Source organism: Lonchura striata, chromosome 2, assembly GCF_050655825.1.
Source record: "Lonchura striata isolate lonStrDom1 chromosome 2, ASM5065582v1, whole genome shotgun sequence".
NCBI lineage: Eukaryota > Metazoa > Chordata > Aves > Passeriformes > Estrildidae > Lonchura > Lonchura striata.
The window spans coordinates 84,967,150-84,994,066 of NC_140704.1; the positions used below are offsets into that span (position 1 = coordinate 84,967,150).

General features: G+C 37.3%; 1 protein-coding gene across 8 annotated transcripts in view; it reads left to right on the plus strand.

The window, feature by feature from the left end:
* CTNND2 (catenin delta 2) overlaps positions 1 to 26,917 on the plus strand; it is a 644,065-nt gene that overhangs the window by 320,135 nt on the left and 297,013 nt on the right. For all 8 annotated transcript variants that reach the window (XM_085573606.1, XM_031503967.3, XM_031503965.3 and 5 more), the window contains 2 exons: positions 11,467 to 11,501; positions 11,979 to 12,095. In XM_085573606.1, the coding sequence (XP_085429732.1) occupies positions 11,467 to 11,501; positions 11,979 to 12,095 (152 nt within the window). The remainder of the gene's footprint in view (positions 1 to 11,466; positions 11,502 to 11,978; positions 12,096 to 26,917) is intronic.

Below are 26,917 nucleotides of genomic sequence, written 5' to 3' on the forward strand. Positions count from 1 at the left end.
AGAAAATAAAGTCCTGTGCACAGGATGAGGACCACTGCCTTGTCTTAATACTTTAAAATTTTACAACTTTCAAATTTGGAGTGCTTTGATGACTGCATAAGGTAGAATTTTGTTTTATCAACCAAGCTATCTCAGCAATTGAATTATTTTATTAGAAGGTTCTTAGATATGAACTCAGTGCTACCATAAGTGACAGACTAATTGGTCTCTTAAATATTTACAAGTGATAAAAGCATATAGATAAGCCTCCTGTATTTTTTTTCAATGCAACATGAATCTGTAATATTTGGGAATATCATCACTTTTTTAGTATTTGCCACATTTGCGTTGGAAAAAATTGCAATAAATAAGTAATAGGCGGCTTTCACTACTTGTCCAATTTACACTCTGCTTTGGTCTCCCCATTTTGTGGAGAGAAAGATGGTCTTTTTTTGCAGCTTGACGGAACAATATTTTGGAATTCAAGGGTATGTTTTTGTTTTCATGAGTATTGGTAAGATTGCCCAAAACAGGCCAGAAGTGTTAGGAAAAAAATCGTAATTCAGCTGCAGTAATATCAGCTGCATGGTAATAGGTGCAGACAGGGAATTTGGTACTTGCTTCAATGCAGACAGTGAGTAATAGAGGGGTTATAAAAAAGCAAAAAAGAACAAAGAAGTTGTGTGCAGAATTTCCAAAGTTGTTTTTGGATCTGGTCAGACTTTTAGTCCAACTCTGGCTACTAGAGTACATCCCTTCATTGTTCACCTGGTTGACAGACCTTTGGGACTGGATCAGGACATAGAGTTCTGTTGCAAAACAATTGCAACAGAAGTAGTTCAGTATTGAAATGTGTAGGTTATATAGAAAATTAAAAGATTCAATATTTAACTATCTTGTGAGACTTCACATTATGGATGTAAAAAATATATGAGTAGAAAAGTGATTTCATCCTTTTGTCAACAAAACAAAATTTCAAAGGATTGGTTTAGTTGTCTAGTAAGTACAGCATACTTCTTACATATGTCTTTGGTAAATGTTTGACCTATGAACCTGGTTTTACTTGTGTCATGTCTCCTGCATTGTATTTATTCTGGTAGGCAATGAATAATGGAAGAAATATTATTTTCATAGGGAACTGATTCTTGTTTTCCCCTCTGCACCTTAGTGGTGGAAAAAGCCAGAATAAAAAGACTCTGTGCTTACAGCAATGCTCCCAATCTGTCTAAAGGTTACATTTGCTTTTTGTCAGTTTACATTAATATAATTTTAGTCATTTTCAGTAACAAATGTGTGATTAAAGGTTATCCATATAGCTAAATAGCTGTTATTACCATGTGCCATTTTAGTTATTTGGATAATTTGACAACTCTATATACAAACAGACAGTTTACAAATAAGAGCTTTCACTCCTGTTGTTAAAATTATAAACCAATAGCAATTTTTCATGGGTTGATCCAGCTGCTTATCACCCACCTAACAGACCAAATTACCTTTACATTCATCTAACATTTTAGGTTAGAAAGTATTTTTCTGTTGCCTTTATGTTCATCTACTGAAATGTAAATGTACCACTCATCAGTTGTTACGTTATTCTTGGTACTGGCCGCTTCTAGAAAACTCCATTGCCTGGTAGTTTTGGTGGTATCAGTTATGTGTGGATACTGCTCTGTAACAATCATCAGTTTGCCAGCATCGCAGATTAAGGTTATTTCAAATACAAAACTGGAGGCACCATCCTGGGTTGTCTTTCAGTTCCTTGAAGCTGGAACTAATACCAGCTCTTTCTAATAAATTTACCAACCAACCTTCTAAGAGCAGAGTGAGTATAGATTTGACACCTCAACTCAGTTTGCATGGGATTGGCTGCTTCCATGATGTTTTAATACCTTTTTTTAAATTCCATCAAAAATTTTAGTGACCAGCTTGAACTTGTTTGGCCTTGTCCCATATGTGGTTCCTATGACTATTTCTTTTTCTCCTGTTCATCAGACTTGCTAAATTATAAAAGCCAGGTGTTCTCCACTCATCTAAATTCACCAAACTCTTCTAATTTCACCTTTTATCAGTCTTTATTTTCTCTATTAAAAAAAGATAATTAACTGAACAAATGCTGAACAGCAGAATACTGATGGGGTCTCCCACATCCCTTGCTACATTATATCCAGGACAGTACTTTGAAAGTAGCTCAGCTTTAAGTGGGGACTGGACCAAATGTTGCCAAATTCTCCTGTAAAAAAAGATCAACAAAAATCTTTCCTGCTTCCTGCAGAATCTGCTTCTGTTTCATGGGAGTGTTTCACGTTCATACGTCTGGTGGAGAATATGGAAACAAAAGACAACCTATAAGGTATAGGTGACCACTATGCAGTCTCTTCAGTCCCAAATTCAGACACTATATTGACATTGAGACTATTCTTTGTTAGTTACAGGGGCTTTCTGACCACTGTGGAGTCACAGTTGGAGTTTGCTTCTTGGCTCCAACAGGCATAAGCTGCAGGGAAGGAAGTAGCTAAATAAAAAGAAGAAACATCCTGGTTCTGTATTTTCTTCTGTAGAGGAGAAAAGGAATGCAGAAAAAGGGAAAGAATTGTTTACAACAAAAGAGGAGAAGGTGAGGAGCCCTGTGAAGGGAGGTTTCTTGGAAGCACCTGAGTGAAGCTAATGTGAAGAGGCTGTAAGGGAGAAGAACTGGGAAGAGCTGTGATGTGTGATTTCACACAGTGACAAGCTTTGTCTGTGTGTATTGGGAATTTCCTGCATGGAATACACTTTCTTCAAGGTAGAGGCCATCTGGCTTCTGTCTGCTTTATTTCCCTAAGGAAGTACTGAATTTAAAATGAGTCATCCCCTCAAAACATCGAGAAAATCCCTTTCTATTATTTACCAAGGACAACACAGAACAAATATTGTAGCTGAAATAGTAATATAAAGTGTGATCATACTTTACATAATTTACCTAAAACAATGGTCAGCATGAGACTTTCGACTTGATCTTCATGTTAAGGATTATGTCTTCTGTAGAAGAGATATCTTTGTGCAATTTGTTGGTTTTGAGAAGATGAGGAGCTTCATGTTACTAGTGCTGTGTCTTTTTTACCTGCTCTAGCAGTTAGCTGTCCCTAGGAAAAAAAATATTGCAATATCTTCATTTACAGAAGTAGGTTTCCTTAAAGGAATTTCATTTACATTACACCATATTTATTTGGATATGAATGTTACAGTACCAAGGGCCAGAACCAAAAATACACTGAAAAAATGTGTTGTATTTCTTATTTTTAGGTGATTGTCTCCACGCATCCATGATTTGAGTTAACACTCAAACCACAGTGCTCATACAATGAAAAGGGATCTATGTGCCTCAGAAAAAAATCGATCTCATATTCACTGAATGTTTCTTACCCAGCATCAAAACACAGGTTGTTTCAGGCACCTTACAAGAAATTCACTCTCAGTCCTTGTTCTTCAATACCTTTTTCTGCTCTACTGGGAAAATACCTTTTCCTCAGTGCTACTGTCTGCACATTTTCCCTGAAGGCATCTTTCAAAACTTGGTGTCAAGGAAATGTAGCTGTGGTGGTGTCTTTTATAATGGAGTTTCTTAACCAAAATAATGTATTGTTTCCTGTAGAGAACAGAGGTTTCAATAGGAAAGACAGGGAATAGTCCGATAGTTACAATGAACTTAGGCACTGCTTTGATTTCTCACAAAATATTATAATTGAATCCATCACATTGTGCATAAGTGCTTTAATAGCTGAACTTTTGGAATAAGAGGGAGAAGGGAATGAAGAAACTGGACCTCACTTTATCTTTTAGGTCATGGTACTGTTTTCTTTAAAGCATGGCAACCACTATCCTACTTTTTATGCAATGTTGTCAATAAAGCATGCTTGAAGAACACAGTTTTATGGGTACTGTTAGGCTGTGGTGTGATTTAGGCACCAGACTGCTCTGTTGCCTTAGGGCAGAGATGATTCTATCTCTCCACTATTGATTTCTCTAATTTGCCATTTCTAATTCTATTTTAGATGCTTGTTGGTTTTGGATCAGATCCAAATACCATCACTGGGACTGAAGGACTATCACAGTACACTGCTATCTAAACTGCTCTGCTGTGTAGAAGCGGCAAAATTTAAAATTTAAGATTCAGACTGGGCATGAAGAAGCATTTCTTTAACAAGAGGGTGGCCAAATACTGGAGCAAGCTCCTAGAGAGGTGGTTGAGGCCCCAAAACTGTCAGTGTTTAAGAAGCTTTTGGACAACAACCTTAATAACCTGCTGTATAGCCCTCAGTCTGCCCTGAAATGGTCAGGTATTTGCACTCAGTGGTCATTGTAAGTCCCTTGCAATTGAAATATTCTAATTCTATTCTCGTCTAAATGTGTTCCTGTGTAGCTATGTTCAGTTTGGGAAATGAGCTCTTTTCTCAAATAAAAATAGATTTGAAGAAAAACAAGAATAACTAACAGTATTAGCAGAAATCCAGCCTTGAGTTAATTCCTTCTTTTTGTGTACCATCATCCTTTTTCTTAATTAATTAATAATGGGAAATTACAAAATTAAGTAATTTGGTTTGATTTTGCCTTCTCTAAATAAGAACAGAAGAGTGGCTGTATTGATTCAGAACTGGGGTCTATCTAGCCCAGTATCCTGTCTGGAATGCAGAAGGGCATGAAAGGGATATCAGGGGAAGAGTGAGAACAGGGCAATCACATGGTACTTGTTTCCCTAATGTTGTTATTGTGTCCAAATTTAAAGTTAAATAAATACACGAAGTACCTATTGCACTCTAAATTCTTTTCCTTAGAACAGCAGAGCTTTGAAGGCTTCCACTAGGAAGGAATTCTCTATGTTCACTGTCATGCCAGGTCTGTCTGCAGAACTGAAGCTAAAGGAAACTGGCTAGTTGCAAGTGTAGTACCAAGTGTTCTCTCCCTAGGTGACCAAGTTCATTCAAAACTGAAGTAAATAGGTATTCGGGGTTGGTCTGTGTGAAATTAATTCAGTAACAAAATAAAATTTACCATAATTGATGCTCTTGTAGACCATTTCAGGAGTGATGATCAAAAGCTACAAGAAAACAGTTTGTGTGATTCTTTGTCCATTAAATAACAGCCTCTGGCACTTGCTTTGCAAGCCTTTAAGCAGTGCACTGTATGGAATGCAAGGCTGCTGGTGCCTTTCCATGCATGCTGTGTATTTAAACAGCGTTCTTAGTGCTATAGCACCTGAACTTTAAATCATATTTAAATAAGAAGAAACAGAATGATTTTATGAAGGACAATCAGCATAGGGAAATTGAATATAAATAGGACTGGAGCAGATTAAAACTTGTTTTTAAAGGCAAATCATGTCTGCAAATTTCTGCAAGTACTAAATGTAGAGGAAAACATTGATTTTTGAGACCTGTTTGGAAATTTGCCTGCAAATATTTCCCTGCATCATTGGAAAGAAAGACAAAACTTTACCAGCACAGCCACAAAGTTCTGCTATTGATTTCATAAAACCTAGGAAATAACAATAATTTTTCTGTGAAAAAAAATTAGACCATTTTCTTTCCCTGCAGGAACTTGAAGCAAGGCTGTTCTAATAAAGGTGGGAAATAACCACCTGAATGGCTTCCTGGCATTTACAGCTAAGAACTTTGTCATAATTTTAAAAGTCAGTTTGAAATTTACAACGTACAAGACAGCAGCCATCAGTAAAATATGTGTGAATTTTTGGGGGTGTTGCTTATTTATTTTGGTTTGTTGGACTTTTTTTTTTTTACATTTTCCAGGATCATTGTAGGAAATTGTATGAGGTTTGTTGGAACATCAAAAAAAAGGACTTCTTGATAGGGTAGCCAAGTTGATACCATAGCTGACTAATAGAGTGCTGCTATTCGATATTTGAGAAAGCCTACAGTGTCACATTTATAGAGGTGAAGGGAGTGACTACCAGTATCATAGATTTTAATGTTTTTTTTAAATCAGCCTCAAAACCCAAAAGTTGCTCTTGAGGATTGTTTTTTGCTATGGCAATTAATTGAAGGGCTAGTACTTTTTTTCAGCTTCATAAAATTTGTTCTTATGTTGTTTGGTTTTTTTCCCCCACCAGATAGTTGATACTAAAAGTTGTTTACTATTATGCAGATAACCTGAAATGTTCTGCTGATTTAAAATCTACTTTTCCTTTGCTTTAGATGGAATATTAATTTTTCAGCCTCTTTGCTTTTTGTGAAATGCTTCTGGATATTTTTTCTTCCACCTTCCACAACAAAAAAACAATTAAAAAATCAGGGAGACAGTATCTGCCTGTAATTATATACTACAATGTTTTTGTAGCTCCATTGTAGATATAATTTAAAAGATCAGGTGCTGGTACAACTCCTTGTAAAATCCTTTCATAGCTTTTCTACAGCAGTGTTATATATAATTTCATTAATTGTTTTAGATATAATTTCATTAATTGTTTTAGAAGACAAGAAAAATATTTTGGTGTAGCAGATAGATACAGCACTTTTTAAAAAAATGAGTGACAACTGTAAGTAAATGACTTCACACAAAGGAGAGGCACACAAACATTTCTTGGATAATTAGAGGAATACAAAAGTGTGAATTTGCCCTGTCAGCCTGTATGCAGGCTCAGTGATAAAGCAAGGCATGTGCCAGAAACAGTGAATGAATGAAAACCTACCTCCCTTCCCAACAAGAAGTGAGACTGCTGTGGTGTTCTTCTGGGTAGCAGCAAGGCAATGAATGCTTTGGCCTGCTGTGCCTGTGCACTGGTGTATTTTGGTGCATGTGATAAGAACAATGAATTTCTGCAGGCTTCATAGTAAATATTATTGCTGGAGAAGTGTGTACAGGGCAGTGGAGCTCCTCCTTGCACTGAATGGTTCTAAACCTATCAACGCATTCCTCTGAAGCAGGCCTGGTCTCACATTAGGCCATGTAATATCTAAAACTAAACCCAAGTGATGCTGCAAGTACTGCTGTGGCAATGAGCAAAATGTGTCTTGGGCTGGAGTTTGGTGTAACTTACCTTTGCCTGTCATTGTTCCTGATGCCAGTGCCACAGGCCCACATCCACCTTCTAGGAGTTCAGCTGAGACCAAGGTGCCCTTGCTGCTTCCCAGCACCTGCTTTGGAAGTGAATCTTTGGGTGTTTGTATAGGCCCTAATAGCAACACAGTCTGAGGATGTCTCAGGCAGCTTTTCTTCTGCCATAGTATTGAATAGCATTCCCCACCTCTGGGTTACCTCCCTTAAGGATATGGCTGCTTTTATAGAAATATGGCTGGTGAATGTTGTCCAGGAAAGTATTATTTTGGTGTCATATGGAGCATTCACTGCTACACCACCAAAACTGGTTTTGACTCCTGTAAATTGCTGGGAGTAATTCTGTAACTCACCTTGCTGTGCAAGTGCTGGCTGATCTTATCATGGTGAATTCTTATCAAGTCCATCATGAAGGGGCACCCACTTCTTGTTGAACTTGACTTGAGGCACAGGGAAAAATGAAGGTTCCCTAAAGGCTGGTTTGTTGTGTGTTTATGGACAAAATGTAGGTCAGTCTGGGATTTTTCTTTTTGTGCCTGAAAAGGGATAAACTTGATGTAAGAGCTGCTGGTAATAGACATCCTCAGCTGGCTGCAGAAAATTGCATTTTTGCAATGCTCTGTGCTGCTGCTGTTCCCTCACTGTGCAGAGGCAGGTAGAGCTCCCCAGGTGATGCTCCCCAAAGTGAGCTCCCTGCAGCATGCTGTGCTCATTTGCCTTTCACCCTCCCCATATGCAAGGTCACACACAGAGGGTTCTCACTGCTATGGTGCTTTTATGGCATGTGTGCAGAAATGGGAACGTGTGAGTTCAGCTGGAATCAAGATGACTGCTCTGTGGACTTACTTTGTTCATTCTTGCCTAGGGAGGTAAAACATTTTTACTGGAATATTTCCTTTCCTAGGTAGTTATTAAAGGTAAAACATCCATTAAAGCTAGTGCATCCTTACAGAAGATAAATTCATTAGCTTAAACTTTAACATCAAGAGCTAAACATATAACAGTATTCTTCATTTGTTTAGTCAAGTGTTTTTTTGTTCATTTGTTTGGGGTTTAGCATTGTCTTCTCATTCTTAAATTATTCAGCTTCCTTGTGATTTTCCTTCAATACATTGAATTTTCCAAAGACAATATATGCATAGAAGAATCAAGTTTTGCATAGCTGAATAGTAATGGAGGATTCTTTCTGTAAGTCAGGTAGAATTAAGTAGAGCAGTAGTCTTATTTGTACCTAGAACATTTGAAATATACACAGGATGCAATGACTACCAAAAATAAAAGAAGAATAAATAAATCACAATTATTCTTATGAGTTTTGGTGAAGGGGTGTAGTAATTCTATCTGCTTGAGTTCTCAGGTCGTCATTTTTTATGCCAGGATTTTCTAATGCTATACTGATATAGTTCTGGTTAAAATCCCTTCCTCAAACTCTGAAGGTGGGGCTCAAGTTACCATAGCTCAGAACAGCTTCATAAAGAATTTTATTGCTCATCTTCCTCAGTCAAAGACACTAACATTTGCAAACTTACATAATGAGGCACAGGAATATTCAGAAAAGTGGTTTGCTAATGCATTTTTTTCTTTAGAAAGAAAAATGAAGCAAAATACGTTTTGCTGAACATGCTGAAAATTTTATTAAGACAATACTACTGTTAAATATTGGGTTTTTGTCTTTTCATGTATTTGACGTAACTATACAGTCAATTGAACTGATCTCTTGCAGCTGGGAAACACCTGAAAGAAAAGGACAGAAAAGTGTTCCCTTTTATTCACTCAAGCAGATTTGTGTGACAAATCACACGACTCAAGCAGTTGTGTGATAGTCTAAAAGTTTCCTGCACAAACAAGTCAGGTTGCTTTAGTCAGGAATCTTTTTCAGACCAAAAACAGGGGAAGCTCAGTTAAAAAAGGGGGAAAAGGAAAAATAAAGAGTATTTAGATTAAAACTATGGCAAATTCTAATAAAGTTTTCTAGTGAAATCTTTTAAATGTTTGTTTGCAAGGCTCTGGCACTGGATTGCACCCAAGAAATGGCAGCTTCAATGTCCAGCTATACTGGATTGTTAAAAGCTAAAGAACATGAATTTAACTAAAGAAAACAGCACTCTTTCTATACCAGAATATACTGATTTCTTTGTAGGAACAAATAAAACTTTAATAGGGAATCATAATATCTTTTATGTCGGAAAAGACCTTTGTGACCATTGAGGTCAAGCATTAATCCAGCACTGCCAAGTCAACTACTAAACCATGTCCCCTTGTGTCACACCTATGCATGTTTTAAAACACCTTCAGGGATGGGGACTCACCACTGCCCTGCTCCGCCTGGTTCATGTTCCACATGTTGAATAAGACAGTAGCATTAGGATAAAAATTCTGATGGTGGATCATGACTCTATGCCATCATGACTCTAAATGTGACATTATTTATTGAAAGACTATTACTGTACTGGTGAGGAGAAAATTACTAAAATTGGAAAAGTCAAAATGTAGTGAAAATTCATTGTGATCCTGAGATTTATATGTATACTGTACATTGTTTCTGTGGAAGTCAGATAAGTGATATTGGGGATTACTGCAAATCAGCCACAAGTGATTCATTGAACATAATGACCTTTGTTACATTTTGTACAAGTTTGCTACTTAAAAAGGACTAGGCTTGAATTCCTGTAAGTGGCTATTCACTCTTTATGCATGAGTTTGATTTTCTTTTCTGACTTATTTGGATAAGGTGGCATAGGCTTTCACATCATCATGTCCTTGCCACCAATGTCTAGTAATTCATTCTGCCAGCAAGAATGCCACCTGAGATATTATTTTTTTCTGGCTGGTGAGGTGATATCTATCACTAAGAAATCTGGATACTGGAAGGACTCTAGAGTGGAAAGTAGTATATTACTTATTATGGATTCTGCTAATTACAGAAAGGAAGATTGCTCTCAAGTCCCAGTGTTTCAGATGAAGCTGCAGTTATTTAGTAAATCTGAAAATCAGAAAAAAGGAATGTAAAATTGGAAAAAGTGTTATTTCAAAAAGAGTCACTGTCCCTAGTCACTACTAGGACTTCCTTTCAAAAGGTAATTTAAATAATTTCATCCAGTTCAGCATTTTGCAATGATTATTGTTTGAGGACTCTGGCAACACTTCTCTTCAATATTCTTAATTTCAGTGGACTTGAATGCAAGAGTTTTAGTTCACTATCTCATCAAAGGACTGTCTTCTTAATCTATAACATCTCATTACAGTGAGTCAATATAAACCATAAGTTGTATAAGGAAATTTATGATGATGTATACATTTGAACTTTCCAGGTTAACATTTATTATGCCAGGTAGAAATTAAAAGTCCTTTTAGAACTGTTAGACAATAATTATTTTTTCTTTTTTAAACACTTGAAAAACTGGTAAATAATTTACACAAGTTCTTTACTGTAAAAATAAACATCCACAAGAAAATACTTGATTTCATTTACATTACTGTTGTTCAGAACATAGATAGTAGGAGGTATACTGATATATTCATAAATGATCAAGGATCTGTTGGGAAAAGGGAAAATAATTAGAGATTTAAATCATGTAATGTACAGAACAATCTTTCAGTCATGGGTGTAATAATCAGTTCACTGTTATCAAAAGAATAGGTAGAACCAAGTAACTTCAATCCTTTTTATATTCTTGCCATGTGAGAAAGACGTATATTGCAGCATAAACAGAACATGCCTTGGAGTAAAGTGTAGTCATTGCCTAATTGAATATACAATTTATTTTATCATTCATTTGAATGAATCTTTCATTTTATTGGGAAAAAAAAAAAACAACAAACCCTACCTAACCCATCCTCTAGTGTGCATGCTCATTATTTTAAAATTAAGACCTTCTGTTGCTTGAGTGCTTGTACATAGAAGCACAAACACATCTAAATTTTCTCTCCTGTGTAGGCCAATTGAATTAACTTAGCTGCACATTTGAATAATATAAAAATGCACATGATGATCAGTAGAACCAGGACTCATACTCATAATTTCTTGCAGAAATCATATGTAACTATTCACTTGAGAAAGCAATTTACAATTTTCTTGATAAACATGGAGAGTCAGACAAATGGAAGGATCCAAAAAGTTGAAGAATGCTTATGTTTTTGCTTTGAAATAGTGTAGTTTGTATATCAAGACCAAGAGGCCAATTTCTATATGTATGATTCAGATTGCTTGAGGAAGAAATAAAGATGCTACCCTCCAGCTGGATGAATGCTGTAATTAATTTAAGTAATTAAGTAATTAATTTAAAATACATATAAAATTATGTACTCAAATAAGGTTTTATTCTTAAGTGTGTTCTTCTCTTAAATCAGTTCATTAAGAATAGATTTATATCTGAATATTCATGGCACAGTACAAACCAGTTTGATTAAAAATAATTACTTTTTTCTTTCTTTTTCCAGTTCAACAGAAGAGCAGTTTCACTGGCAAACACAAGGTAATATACCTATCTATATGTATGTATTACATTCTCTCCCAGAAAGATAATTTTTACCTAAAGAAGATGGAAGGGACAAGCACATTGATATATGTGGAGGTTTTTTTGTTTTTTTTCTCATTGCTAGTGTGTGAAAACTGTACTTAAAAAGTGACAAGATTTGGCAAAAGTTGTTAGGGTTGACAAAAAGTACACTGAAACTAATGTAGAGTTTTGAGAAGGGGCATTGCTAAATATTTCTCTGGCTTTTTTTACTACTAGACCTAAATAGTCTCATTTTGCTTGTATTAATCCATGGCCACGCTTTCAAAGGATGGCACAATTTTTAGTATGGCCATGTCCTGGGAGTGTGTGGCCTCCATTCCTTCATCAGCTGTGAATGCTTAGTTGCATACAACTGGTTTTAGCTTTTGTCTTGTAAATGGCTTTACCTTTTTGCCCTTCTTTTATGTTTTTATGTTGTTAATGTCATTACAGATGGTCAGAAGGATATAGAAGATGAACTCACCACTGGTCTGGAGCTGGTGGACTCCTGTATTAGATCGTTGCAGGAATCAGGGATACTCGACCCACAGGACTATTCAGCCAGTGAAAGTAAGTTGCTAGAAATGTTTTCTAGAATCCAAAACTTTTATGCTTTGAAATTGAATGCATGTCTGTAAGTGCTGCTAGTTTTTTTGGGAAAAAACAAGCACTTGAAATATATTTTAAAGGAAAATATTTTCTAATTGCAATGCTGCTGTACTATACTATAAGGTCATGTTACAAAACTTCAGCATCACCTCCATAAAAACAACATTCAAACAGCCCTTTTTCACTATCCAAAGGTAATAAAATGAAACATACTGGGTGGCTGTGGGGAAGTCTGATGTCTGATTGTAACCACTTTGCCAGGTAGCTGGTAACACCTTACAACTAAAACTTTCTTGTGGATACACAGATAGAAATAAGTGAACTTAAAGATGATGCGCAGAATAGCAGCTGGAGCAAAAAAGATGAAGTCTTTTCTCCAAGGTTGGCTGACTGGTCACTTACCAGCCATTCTGTCTGCAGAGCTGTGCAGTGAGTGGATAGATTGTTGGCTAGAAGCAACCAGAAATTGGCTTAAGAGATGGAAACTAAGAAAAATGGTAGAGAAAGATAAAGATAGTACATGGAGTGAAGTCTGTGTATATGAAGAAAACTAATACTAAAGACATGTCTAGGGAGAATCACAATAATCTAAAATATAAATAGGAATGCAGGTAGAAAGAAGAATGTAGAAGAAAGTAGATCGAAGACTAAAGAACATGGGCAAATGGAAAACAGTGATGGAGAAGAGGAGCAATAGACATAGATTTGTAGAGGATCATCAGGAGAGGATCCAAGGTTCGTTGAAGCAGGAGATCCATACAGAATATTGAAAGCTGAGTTTTCTTGGCTGGATGATCTGTTTGTGGGAGCAAGAGTTAGGTGCAAAGACAGGGAACAACAGGGTGATGAGAATGACAGCCAAGAAAAGGAAAAGTGGTATCATTATGGACAGGATAGAAGCTGTCCCTAAGAAACATAGGTTTGGAGAGAACAGGCAGGTGCATGTGCTTACAAGGAAGCAGGCTTCACCACAGAGCTGCATGCTTGATCATCTGCATTGTCAGGAAATATTTATAAAGCCTTTTGTCACAGTGCCCTTATTCCTCTGCTCTGAGCTTAGTTGTAATAAAACTAGATTGCTGTTTGCCATTTATGGGTTTCATTAAGAATCAGATCTATATGCCAGAGCTAACAGTTGCAGCTCTGCTAATCACTCATAAATACAATTAGGATGTCATATACTGTTTTTTTGGGTTTTTTTTGTTTTTTTTTCTGGTATGGGGGGTCTTTTTTGAATTTCAAGTAAAATGTTGCAAGCATATCAGACAGGTAAAATGTTACTGTGTTTTAAACATCAAAAGTACAAAAATCAAGATTGTCTGTACATCATAATTTAAATTTCTTATGAATGCATTAGAAAACAGTTATTATCATGCCCTATTTTGTACATTTTCTGTCCATGCCTCATTTACCCCAAAGAGAGGCTCAAATTGCAACAGCACACTAGAGGGGAGAATGCTTCTGACATCTGTAAGCAACAAGTAGAACACACATGCACAACGAAAACAAAAGTCTCATATTTACGTAAAATTTTATTCTGTCCCTCCTTTGTATTCTAAAGCTTTCCGATTATAGTTGTGAAATCATTTAAAGTATTTTCTGCTGATACATAGTTTTGAGTGTTCCCAGTTAGGTGTGCTGAGAAGAAACTGCTGTAACAGAACCCTGTGGGAGCACAATCTCAAATATTTGAAGCATGATACAAAAAGGAAGTTTAAAGCCCACTCTGTAATGTCTCAAACATAGTATTTGCATTTCCTAGACACTATAGTTCTTAATACTTTCAATCTTGAAATAGGAAATTAGTTCTATATAAATGTCTCACTTTACAGGTATTCCAAAAATCACCATTTGTGATGTATCTGAAGTAAACGTTGAGTGCTGTAGAATTATCCACCAGGGTGCTACTTTTTTTTTCCTTTGTATTAAACATTCTTCAGTGGAGACCTGACATGATGCAGTAAAAACCATTTTGCATTGTGTGCACTGGCCATAAGGCAAAGAAGGAGGGGAAGAGCAATGACTCAGAAAAGGAGACTTGGTCTGGCATTTTCTAACTTTTGAGCTCCCAGTTTGACAATTTTACTTATGTTTACTTCTCTGCAATTTGACTGCAAAACTGTATTTTAAGTAACAAGACTGACTCTGAGGAAAGCATTTCCTGCCTGCCATGCCTTTGAAACAGATTTTTTTAAATCATCATATGAAAGCCTGCCCAGTGATATGACCACAGCTTCCTTTTCTGAACTGTGTGCATCTAGTCTAATGACTTCATCTATCAGTAGCCCTGCCTTTGTAGAGGATTAGTGTGTCTCTACTCAGAATCTTTACAATTTGGTTTCACACACTCTGATTTTCTCAGACTTAGTTTTAAAAAGTCGTCACATAGTGACACAGTGAGCTGTTATAATACTCTAAATCCCAAACATCACTTCACATGTGCTATTCCCTTAGGAGCAAATAAAAACCAGGAAAAAAAGGCTAATAGGACAAGTCACATGAAAGGGTTTTACACAGGAGGGGCTCTGTATTGCTAATAGAGATGCTCTAATTATCTCTATTGAGTGTGAATCAGCAACTGTGAAAAACCTTAAGTATATAAAACTTCTTTCTTTGGTTAAATGAAAGCAGTATGATCACTGGCTTTAAAGTAATTATTATCAGACAAGCAGATTCGTAACTGCAGCAAGCTCTCATACAAGCTTCCTATGGTGGAGCTGACCCTGGGACAAGGTTATATGCAGCCAAGGGGTGCTCCTGCACCATTGCCCACCTCTTTCTTCTGTCCCAACTCAGTTTTTTGTTGTGTTCCTCAAACCATGTGCTTCCAGCTACAATTGACAGACAAAAAGTCAGGAAATTTCCAGAATTATGCAAGAAACTGCATCTGACTGGAACCCTGAGCCTGCATCTCTATGGCCCAGTTCCCCATACTGCAGTGATTTCTCATTATCTCTGTGTAGCTCTAGATCTGTCAAGACTATGTCACTCCAGTTTACATCAAACATGTCATAGTTTTGTGGCCTCACAGGGGCATTCAGCCTGTCCTGAGTGTTCCTGGGGATCATCAGCAGAACAACAGTGTTCCACACATCCTCTCAGTCCCTGAGGGAAGCCACATACAGGCTACTGCTAGTGTCAGTAGCCATCAACTACAGAGGGTCCAGGGGTCACCCTGAGGGCACTCAATCCATCCTCCTCTCTGCTCTACATTGCTGTAACACCCAGCTTGCCTGGCTGCTCCTTTCTGAAAACATTTCTTCCTTCTGCCATTACCTTTTTCTAATGGGAACTCAAAAGTACTGCTTTTGCATAAATGAAGATAAGTAACTGTCACCTTAAATAGGGTCAGGGGAAAGACCAGATATGTGAAAGTCAGTGTAATCACATATAAGATGCTGGAAACGAGTCATGGAAGAGGGATGGGAATGCACAGTAAGTGCAGGACCTGAAATCACTGGGTGAGGAAACATGCAGAGGAACGAAATTTATTCAGGACAGAGTTATCTCATTAGGAATGTTTCAGGAGACACAGCAGTACTGGTCAGTGAATGTAGCTCAGGAAAAGTATTTTCATGGCAGAATGGTTTAATCTAGTGAGGAAAGGCATGTGAAAATAAATTTTGTGAGGGCTGAATATGCACTGCGGAGACAAAATATTAGTATTTCTGACTAGAAATCTTGGAAAAATGTGGGAAAAAGAAGCAAGACATTATTTCCTCTCCTCATCACTGCACCACTGTCTCAAAATCGCACAACTACTTCAGATCCATTCCTTTTACTGCCTTGTCAATGCACCTTCTTTTTTGGTTTTATTTTGTTTTTCTCCTTTTTTCCCCATTCACATCATATGTAAGAACAGTTGAAAAGGTGGAAAGCTGCATGGAAGGAAGGAGAGTAAACACAGATATCTAGCTGTCTGATTTAAGAAGATTGGTTGCTAAGGACATTTGTCATTAAGGTTTAATAAGATTGCAGTCTGGCCTGCAGATGAGTGGGAAGGATCCTGATGAACTGCCTGAGGCCCCTAGATATCCATCCTCTGTGAAAGAGAAGCTGGAGTCCTCTAAGCAGTTGTTGAGACCTAACTACATCTTCCTGATGATTGTAAATTTGTAGTTTATAGATGGGTAGTGTAAGGTAAAAGTGGAACAAGTGGAAAAGCTGGTTCTATATTTCTTTCCCTTCTATTTGTTTCTCTGTCACCCTATTCCTGTGGGTCATTAGCATGCCATATTAGAGGATTGACATGCAACCGTCATCAAAACAATTTCTGAGACAATTAGCTGAAGCTCACTGAGTCTTTACAAAATACACTGCATCCTTGCAGGCTACAGCAGTGGAGACAGGCAGTGGTTTTTCCTTCTGTCATGGCATTAGCAAAAGGAGGGTTAGAAGACTTCTAAGATTACTGAGCAAATCCATTGGCACTTTCTTCCTAACTTAAACCACAGGCTCTAATATCTGCTAATACAGAAGTCTCTAATTTTAATTTATCTATTCTTAAATCTTCCAAGCTTTTTCCTTTGCTTCATCCTCCACAAAATGACCATAGGACTGGTCTTTAAAGGATTACGGGGCAGATTTATGTAACTTTCAGTGTTTATATTTCTAACTGAAACCGAATAATTTCATTATTTTTTCACTTGCTTCATCACTTCATTTGGCAACCTTCCTCATTTGCTCTCTAAATCAACAGCACAGACTGTAGGAACAGAGCTCTCATTGACATGGAGCAGAAAACTTTCTGGATAGTTCTCCCAATTGTCTTGATAATTTTTAATTTCAGTTTTTAATTTTTAGAAAAAGAGGTTTCTATTAGGATTGCAGTTATTCCCACACCACACTGCAAGTACTCCAGATTTATGGAGATTTTTTTTCCCCCACATTTTCTGGATACATATTTTTATTTATATTTGTGACCCTGTTGTCCTGGTGCTCAGGATTAATTGCAGAATTCAGAGCACTGATAAGGGAATAAATACAATGGAGATTTAATAACGTCATCTTCTCAGCTAAGGTCATTTTGTAATGCACTTCACAGATGTTACATATTGACAGAAATGCAGGCAGTTAAGAGTGTCCAAGTTCTTCTGGGGAAGAAAAATAATGGTTTACCACTCTGCTCTCAATCCCAGAATATATCAACTCTTTTAGTAATTTGAAACTATTTGCCCCAAATGTAGCACAAATAGATAGCAGTATCATTTAGATGCTGGGATTTTTTCCCTCTGAAGAATTATGTTACAAGAATATTTTACCACATGAAATTATATACAGATGTTGCATTAGACAGATGTGGATCTCACTTAAAACCCTGGTCTAATTATGAGGCTGGAAAGGTAGGCTAAACTCTTATTTTATTCTCTTAATTCACTTTTGTTTCAGCAATTTTTTTGTAATAAGAGAGATCTTCATTACCCAGTGGGAAAGCAGATATTTCACCTTGAAAAAAGCACTCCTTATTCAACCTGTATGATTTTCAACTTTTATCATAGCTGATTTTTTCATAGATAGTGAAAATATATTGAAACAAATAGGCACTATTTACACAATGAATTTGTAAAAGGATGTCTGTTTATGTCTTTTCCATCCCATAGCTCTTGCTTTGTGAAATTGCCACCTGTCAGATGGCTGGACATGCTCAATGAGATGAAATTTGGCAACAGCGGACATCACAATTTTTTGACAGATGAAGTTATTTCCATTTCATCGTCTGCTCTGAGAGCCAGGGTTATCCACCTTAGTCATTCTCTGTGCACACAACAGAGGTGTTCTTTTGGGATCTCCTGGTAAACATGCACACTAATAAAATCATGTGCTCTTTGAGTATGTTTCCAAGCTGAAAAAGCCCTAGGAAGTGTACATGCCCCTCCTCCATTTCAGGATCAGAGTCTTTAGGGTAGAAGTGGCATAAGTGCCTAACACAGGGTATCTTTCTGTCTGCTGCATTAATGCAAACCCAGCAGTGTCTGACTCAACAGTTCATAGCTCCAGATAAATCTCTCAGAGTATGAAGTCTGATGAAATTTTGATTTATTGTGGAAACTTTTGTCAATGTCATAATAAATTTAGGATAAATATTTATGGTTGGATAGTTTGGGCGCCTCTCTTTACACCATTAATCTTTTCTAAAACAAGCCTTTGGCCAATCTTCACTTCAAAACTTTGGGGTTTAGAAGTCATCTTTGCCTAATTTGTAGTGGAGTAAATCTCTGAAAGGGGGACACCATTTTTCAAAGGGTGATTTCACAGTTGTTCATGGTATGTTCTCACATAGAAAGTTAGAAAGGAATTGTCTCAACTGCAAGTCAAATTCAGCCTTTTGAAGTAGTTGTTAAATATGTAGATTTCTTAGAAATGGGGATGTTTCCTTTACCCATCTCCTCTTTCTGTCCTAGTCACCCTAAGTGTGAGCATTAAATAACTGTTAAGGCATTTAACATTGCAGTAACCACTGGCTTATCACAAACAGAGACCTGCTTTCCAGGGGCAATCCTCAGCAGGAGATGAAAGTCTTTACAAAATAGCTGACCATGAAAAGCTTCTGTAGATTCATTGCTACATCCCACTAAGACATTAGAATTTGATGAAATAAAGCTGGCTCTAGTGCTGCTGAGAGCTGGCTCTTACATCTCAGCCTAAGTGTTTACAGCCAGTGCTGCCTCAGGAAATGCTCCATCAGCACAAAGCATCCTGAGCTTGGACTCTTGTTTTCATTCTCTGTCACAGGCAGAGCTCAAAGGCATTGAGAATAGCACCAGAAGAAGAGATATAGCTCAAACGCTGTCATGCAGTACTCCGTCACCTCTGCCCTTCTGGGTATCATGATGGTATAACAGGCACATCTGCTCCTGACATATCACATCTTGGTAAATTCATGTCAGTGCTCTTACTTTAAGAGCATGAGTGAAGTTTCCCTTTTTGGCTGCTTCCCTTATGCAGGCCGGAGGAGACCAAACTTAGGAGTAGAGTCACAGTATGGGCTTTCTCCACCAGGATTCCTGACAGACTTTGGTATCTACTTCGGGATGGACTCAAGTCCAGCTGATCTTGTTTCTCTTTGGTTTGCTGCCTGTCTTCAAGTCCATGTGTAGTTGTTGCAAGCAGGAAGCCTGGTGAAGGCTGAATGAACCATCAGTGTTCAGGGAAGCAGTTTATGCTTTCCCTGGTTTCCTCAGAGGTGGCACAGAAGTTGCTCTGGGCACCCTCCTGTGCAGGGCTCCAATCATCTCAATTCTTCTGCAGCCCTTCTGTAGATTGGTAGATGCCTGCATGTGTTTATAGGCTTCTAGGGGGAAAGCACTAGAAGCCACTGGCAAAAGTGCTGTTCAGAACTGATAGCCCAGTACATGCCCTTATTTTTGTACTTAAACTTCTGTAGGCTGCCTCTTGCAATTTCCTCTCCTCAGGAAGTTCTCCAGCTTGAGACACTCACACCATTTTAACGTCCAGCCTTCTCCCTTTCTATGCTGTCTTGCCTTTCTTTAATGCACTTCCTTTCCCTAAACCACCCATTTCTGTCTTACCACATCCTTTTCTTTTGTGTACTTTCTTGTTTCAATTCCCATATTTTATTTTATTTTCTTCCTTTATATTTTTTTAATTTTTTTTTTTCACATGGCATGCAATACAGCCTCAGTGCTTGTCCCCAAAACAGATGATCATTCATCTTCAGAGACAAAAAAAAATAATTCATCAAAACCCACACATATTTTCTGCATATAAGTGACCTTGCTGTCCTGACTTTTCACATGTTTTACCATTAACTAACTAGAAGTGAACCCAGAATGTGCATTGTTGTGTCATGTTGGTAGTCCTGAGGTAACACTATGAGAACATTGCAACTAAAGAATTTCTAATTTCCCTCAATTTCTGCACAGCAGCCTACATGCTGAATTTTTGTTTCAATGTGGTTTGACCTGTAACATGGATTTTCATGGTTTACTTATATCTGTAAGATGAAATATATGTTTATATATAAATTCCATACTGATACCACAATATTACTTCAAATCTCTGAACTTGTCCTGTGATTAATTTGATTTTGGTATCTAGTGTCATTTAATGCTGTGCAGCTGACTTGCAATCCATGCCTAAGGAAAACAACCACTCACAATCCAGCTTTAGTACTGTAGTACAAAATAGTGAAGAAAAAAAAAAAGAAGTAACAGCAGGTAAAACATACATGGAAGGGGGAAATGGAAAGATGAGAGTCAAGACCAGGAAAGCAGGAACAATTAGTAGCAACATCAAAGATGGATAGGAGGTAATGATCAGTTTGTAATGCTTAGTCTGTGTCAAACACAAATCCTCTACAAGCAACCAGGTGTTTCCTCATCTACTGCAGGAAGCAGCTACTGAAACTCGTTAGGAAATGACAGTGACTTATAGTAGCATCTGTAGGAGCAGAACAAAGGAAGGCTTTTGGCATCTGAACCTACAGTGCAAAAGAACATCATTAAATATTGTGCCTATAGTATGGGCCAGGAAACAAATGCACCCACATCCCCACAAGAGACTGATAAACCACTCACCCTACTCCTGCCTCAGTGGCAATGCCAGTGCCTGCATACTCGGCACAGTCACGAGTGCCAGGAGTGCCATCGAATTCTGGGATCTGCTGATGCCAGCTTGTGGGCATAAGCATTGTGGAGATGCAGCCCTGGAAAAAAGAGGTGGTTGGCTTGTTAGCCTATGTAAAATGATGTATGTGGAAGATAAAACTTTGGCAGGTATGGATTTGGGTTTGATTTCTGTTGTGCTTAATGCAGTTTACACAGCTCTCAATCAAGTAGGATTTTTGTGACTTCTGTGGTAATGTAGATTAGAGAGCTGCTTCCATTTTTTCCATTCTGGCCTTATAGATGGAGAAATGCATTTTCTCAGGACAGTGTGAGAGCAGCGAGTGGTGCACATTTGTGTGGACAAGAGAAAGAAAGCAGAAGGGTATAGTTTTGTGTTTATGGCAGAGGAGGTTTTGACAGATTTGAAAAAGATTGTAATAAAATGTTGACCTTTTTGACTTACTTTTTAATTGACTTCTGAGGCAGAGCTAAACACATTCTGAACTGCCTCACCTCAGAGACCAAATAGTAATTTTCTTTTGTGGACAGAAAAGATCCAGGATTTAAGCCTGTCAGAGGTCTGGAAAAAATGGAGTTTTGCTCTGCACAAGAAGAGGAAACCTGTTTTGTGCTAGTAATTAAGTTCATTGAACAACATAATAGTGTAATAGATCTGCTGATATCTTTTTTATTAGATCCATATATCTGTGAGGCTTTTATAGGCTTTTATAATCAGAAGTTGTTGGGCACTTTTTTTTTTTTCAGCAGTCTAATTTAGGTCTATCAGAGGAGATTTGTCTGTTCATTTTCTTTTCAGATAATGCATTCAGCTTCCACGTGCATCATGTTTGTGTGATATCTATAAACATCTGATTTTATTTCCTAGTAATAAAAAGGGAATACATTAGTTTAGTACTATTGATAGCAATTTTAGGCTGTGCTAGGCACAGAGGGTGACTAGAAACACTTGATGCTTGCAGCTGGTTTTCACAGGTAGAAAACACTTCAAAAAATTAAGATTTAATAATGCAAAATATGGTCAGCTCTTTTTTTCCTGTAAACAAAGCCCACACACCATTTTAAATGTAGTTATTCCTTTAAAAATGGGAGACTGATAATGAAAACACAAATTAAAAAATTGCAATTTTTAATACCAAAACCCAGTGTTTCTCAAATGGAAACATGGCAGTTCCTTCCAAGTTGGAGTTTCCTGTCTGTGTTGCAACATGCAGTGCCTCCTCCTGTACACAAATTTCTCATTCTGGTCACATTCCAAATGTATCTAATCCCATTAAGGAGCCCCACTCAAGTATTGTTCTGTGGTTCCACAGTGATATTTTAATAGAGAGCAAGCTTCTGTTGCAGTGAAGTGTTCCACCACTCCTAGTGTTGCAAAGTTTCACAGAAACAGCATCGAAAGGCTTGAGGACACTATGTTTCCTCTTTGGGTTTTTTTTAATGCAGAAATGTAATTTAGTTATCCTTGCTGCCCAACTTGTTCTTGTATTATTTATCTATTGCTCAAATAAAGCTCATTGTCCTAATGGCCAGTGATAAATTATCTTGTTCAGAGACTACCTGTTTTCAATACCTGCAGGGATTAGCAAATAGTTTCATAAAATATGATTAATCTTCTACCAAAAAAATTTGTTTTAATCTTGGGGTCAATTAAAAACTTGCATAAATAGGGTTATCCTTATTTTAAACTCAGTTGAGGATAGATTTTTATTAAAAAACCAAACCAAACAAACAGAAGAAAAACAAAGACAAGGCCAGCTTCTGTATTCTAAGCTTAAATATGTACAGATCTATTCTTGCTCAGTGCATGTATTTCAGTCCTGATCTGCAGCATCTTCAAGAATTTCTATCATTAGTAATGGAACTCCAGATTTTTCCTGCTGTCAAACATTACCCAGTATTGCTGATGAAAGAAGATCTGTCTGGTTTTACATTTCATACAAACATCTGAAGTAATGCTATGCATTATATAGTATAAAAAGCAAATACACACTATCTGAAGTTACCCTATCATGTCAGGATTACTTAAGCTTTGCTATGTTACCTTATTCTATGAGGTTTAAAAAAAAAAAAAATCTTCCAGGAATCAAAAAAGAAGTATTTACTGTTACGATCTAATGCAACTTTTTTTTTTCTTATGCCCTTCAAGTATTACACTTTTCTACTACTTCTTGTGGACATTTATGGTGCTTTGCTATCCCTTGGAATAGAGATATATTATTTCAAATCCTAGAAGATGCCTCTGTTTTCTTCTTAAAATATTGGCAGAAGTGTTACCTTGTGTATAAAGCATAAGATAATCAGAATCTAATGAAACTAGTTTCTATTTCCAGTTCACTTACTGTTGAAATAAAGTGTTTTTCATATTTCTTTCCAATAGTAATTAGGTCAGGAGGGGAGTTATAAGGGATAAAGTTGTATTGTTCACTTATATAATGGTATCAACCTAGTTCTTTGCATCATTTCTCCACACACACACACACACACATGTGTATATATGTATATATATATATATATAATTTATAGAATTCTTTGATGAAAATGAACATATTCCATACTTGTAAACTCATTCCAGAAAATCCTATTTTCCAGTACCTAAGAATATGTTCTATAGCAGTACTAAAGACCCTTTCTGTATTTATAGGTAGAACATAGCCCTCTTAATGCTGGTAGAGCATTGCATTGCATATAAATTACTTTCCTTTTCTGTGAAACAAGTTTGTTTTCAGTGTACCCATTTAAGATTTGCTGCCTCTCATCTAAAGAGATGTGTTTGGTTCACAACAAGGGAGCTTCTTGTGATTAAGCATTTAAAGTATTACCATTAATTCTTCATTTTAAGCATGTAGATGGTGTCCCTGCTTTTGCCCTCCCCCTGCCTTTTTTGCCCTTCAATTTTCTTCATTTCTGGGGTATTGAATTCCTTTGCTATATTGCAGCCTTGGCATTTTTTCTTGTAATATAAAGCTACTGATATATTTAATGTTTAATATCTCCTAGAAGGTAGATTTTGAAATATTTTCCTAGACCTATTCTAGTTCTAGTCTAAGATTTGGAGGGAGAATGGGTGTCATAGTTATTACTGTTGTTATAGGAGAGCTGCTTGTTATCTTCTCTTTGAGGTCAGACTAGCAGGTGCCTTGGAAACCCTTCTTTTCCTACAGAATTTGTTTGACCAATTGCAGCTGACAAGTTGTGTTTTCAACTGCAGATCTTAAGTTTTGTCTTGGTTTAATCTCTCCCTTTTCTAATTAAGAAAATGTCTTTTTATGATTGCCACAAAGTTCCATCATCTAGTTCCCAAGGACTTTCCTTATTGTCCCATGCCTCTGCATTTCTCACAACTTTCCTGGAGACCGGAAAATGGAGGTGGTCTGTACCTATGTGGCATTGTCGCTGCTTTTTGTTGCTCTCTGTGGTACTTGCAGGGGCTCCCTTCTGCTCACTCAATTCCTCTGCTTTCCAAAACCATCCCAAATCATCTTGGCAAGAGATGAAGAGTTTCTTCAAAGAATGTTTCAGATTACCTCAAAAATAGCATATAGTGCAATGGAGGGGGTTAAAACAGACAGATAAATGTTCCTTACCCTTCTGATTTGGAAGGAAAGTTTACTCCTCATTCCAGATGGAGTAGTTTAATTCTGGGAGCAGGACTTAGAAAACAGGATGAGATGCCAAAGAATTTGGTATTACCAGGAATAAGCCTGTCCACCTTGTCATCAACTATCATCACTTCTTCTCTAATGTCAGATACTGTGGAAGGACACCAGCAGGTTGCCATCAGAAGCTCTCTCTTGTTATGCTGTTCTTTTTAAATTATCCATTCCTTTGCAAAACTGGGCAACAAATAGAACTCGGGTTTAGGAAGGGTTGGCAACTGCTCACTTGGAGTACAGACACTTTAATGAACTAACAAAAAAGTAGGTTGTATGGTAGGAATCAATATTCTGCATTCAAACTAAATGACCTGGGAGGCAGAAGAAACAAGGAAGTGGTGACTTTTTGGTATTTGAGATCTTTAATTAGGCATATACTAACAGTTAGAAGTTGGCTCCTCTTGATGGGATGTGAGGCACCTCAACCTATTAACTCTGTAAATGAATGTTTAAAGGATATTAAAGGAGTTTTGCCACTATTTTTCTTTCAACTGTTATCCAAATGAACAAAGCAGGTTGAAGAATGTGTGAAGTGATTAATTACTCTAATTAAAAACACTTTATTTACACTTACTCTATAATTTATCATTACTACTTTTGTCAGTTGATCGAAGGTGAGTGAAGTGTTGTTTATAATTGGTATGGGAGCTAATTAAATGGTCGTTCGAGCATGTTTTGGTCTATTTCCTTTGTCAATTAGAACTGGCATTGTAATAGATGACTGACCAAATGGAGATGTATAGCACAAGTAGTGCTACACTTTACTACTTACTTGGAGAAGCAAATGGGAAGCTAACTGACTTTAAATCTCAAGAAGAAAAAAACCCTTCTCCTTTCACTTGCCTGCTATTTTTGTTTGTAATTTCATATGAAAAACTCAGGTAACAAACATGCAATTACCTCATGGAGGGTGACTAGGTAGATGTTTCTGTTGTTTGAACTGTAATTATTTTAGCCAATTCAAAGGTAATTATTGCATAGATTTGGAATACTGAATTAATCATATCATTATTTTGCAATAATATAGCACTGCACGTAACTTGTTATTATCTGATATTTATTTTCTAATGGAACAACTACCAGATAATGTATAATTGAATACTTGTTCCACACTAAATTCTACTCTGTAGTGTAATACATGAATTCTATTTCGTAAATCAGCCTTTTTATTTGTTTTGTTTGTTTGTTTTGGAGATTGACCATACTATTGCTATAGTATTATCTTGAATTAACAATTCAAAAGATACTGCGAAGCTAAAATGTTTCAAGTATTCCCTAAGATACTGTGGTCTAAGGATTAGGAAACAGGAGCAACTTTTCAGATGTTTGACAAGCAGACACTAGGGATATTGTCAGTGGTAACCCCAAGAGAGCAATTTCTGTTGTTTCTTTTTGGGAGTTCCTCCTTTACAAGAAATCCATTCATCTGACCTATATAGCTTTGTGACACAGGAATGGTGCTACAATGTGAGACAGAAAAACTATAAAGATGTGTGAGTATGTAATAGAGTTAATCCACACTCCTGCAATCTTAACTTACTCTCCTGTAGTTTAAATATGTATCACAAATACTGATTGTACTTAAATCTTACCAGACATTTCCTTGGGAAACTGTCCTTAAGAAAAAAGGGGTCCTGCAAAGCTGGACACTCTTTAAGAAGGAAATCTTAATGGCTCTGGAGTAGGACATCCCTATATGCCAAAAGATGAGCTGATGAAGAAGAAGACCAACCTGGCTGAAGAAGGAGCTTTTGCTGGAACTGAGGGGGAAAAGGAGAGTTTATGACCTTTGGAAGAAGGGGTAGGCAACTCAGGAAGACCACAAAGATGTCATTTGGTCATGCAGAGAGAAAATGAGAAAGGCAAAAGCTCAGCTAGATCTCAATCTGTTAACTGCTGTGAAAGATAATGAAATCTGGTTTTATGAATACGTATTAAAAAAAAAAAAAAAGGAGGGCCAAGGAAAATCTCCATCCATTATTGGATTTGGGCAGGATGGGGAACTTTGTCACCAAGCATGAGGAAAAGGCTGAGGTATTTAATGTCTTCTTTCCCTGAGTCTTTATCAGAAAGACCAGTTATCCTCAGGAAAAGCAGATCCCTGAGCTGGTAGACAGTCATGGGGAGCAGAACAGACCTTCTGCAATGCAGGAGGAAGTTTAGAGTGACCTATTGTGCCACTTAGACATTCAGAAGTCTATGTGGGGCAGGATGGGATTCACCAGAGGGTGCTGAGGGAGCTGGCAGAAGAGCTCGCCAAGTCACTCTCCATCATTTACCATCAGTTATCATGATGGTTGACCAGGGAGGTCCCAGACAAAAGGAGGTTGGCAGATGTGATACCACTCTACAAGAAGTGTTGGAAGGAGGAGCTGCAGGACTATCAGCCCAGCCTTGGTGCTGGGGAAGATTATGGATCAGATTATCCTGAGTGTGATCACACGGCACATACTGGACAATCAGGGGATCAAGCCCAGCTGCCACAGGTTTTAGGAAAGACAAGTCCTGTTCATCACCCTGATTTCCTTCTATGGCCATGTGA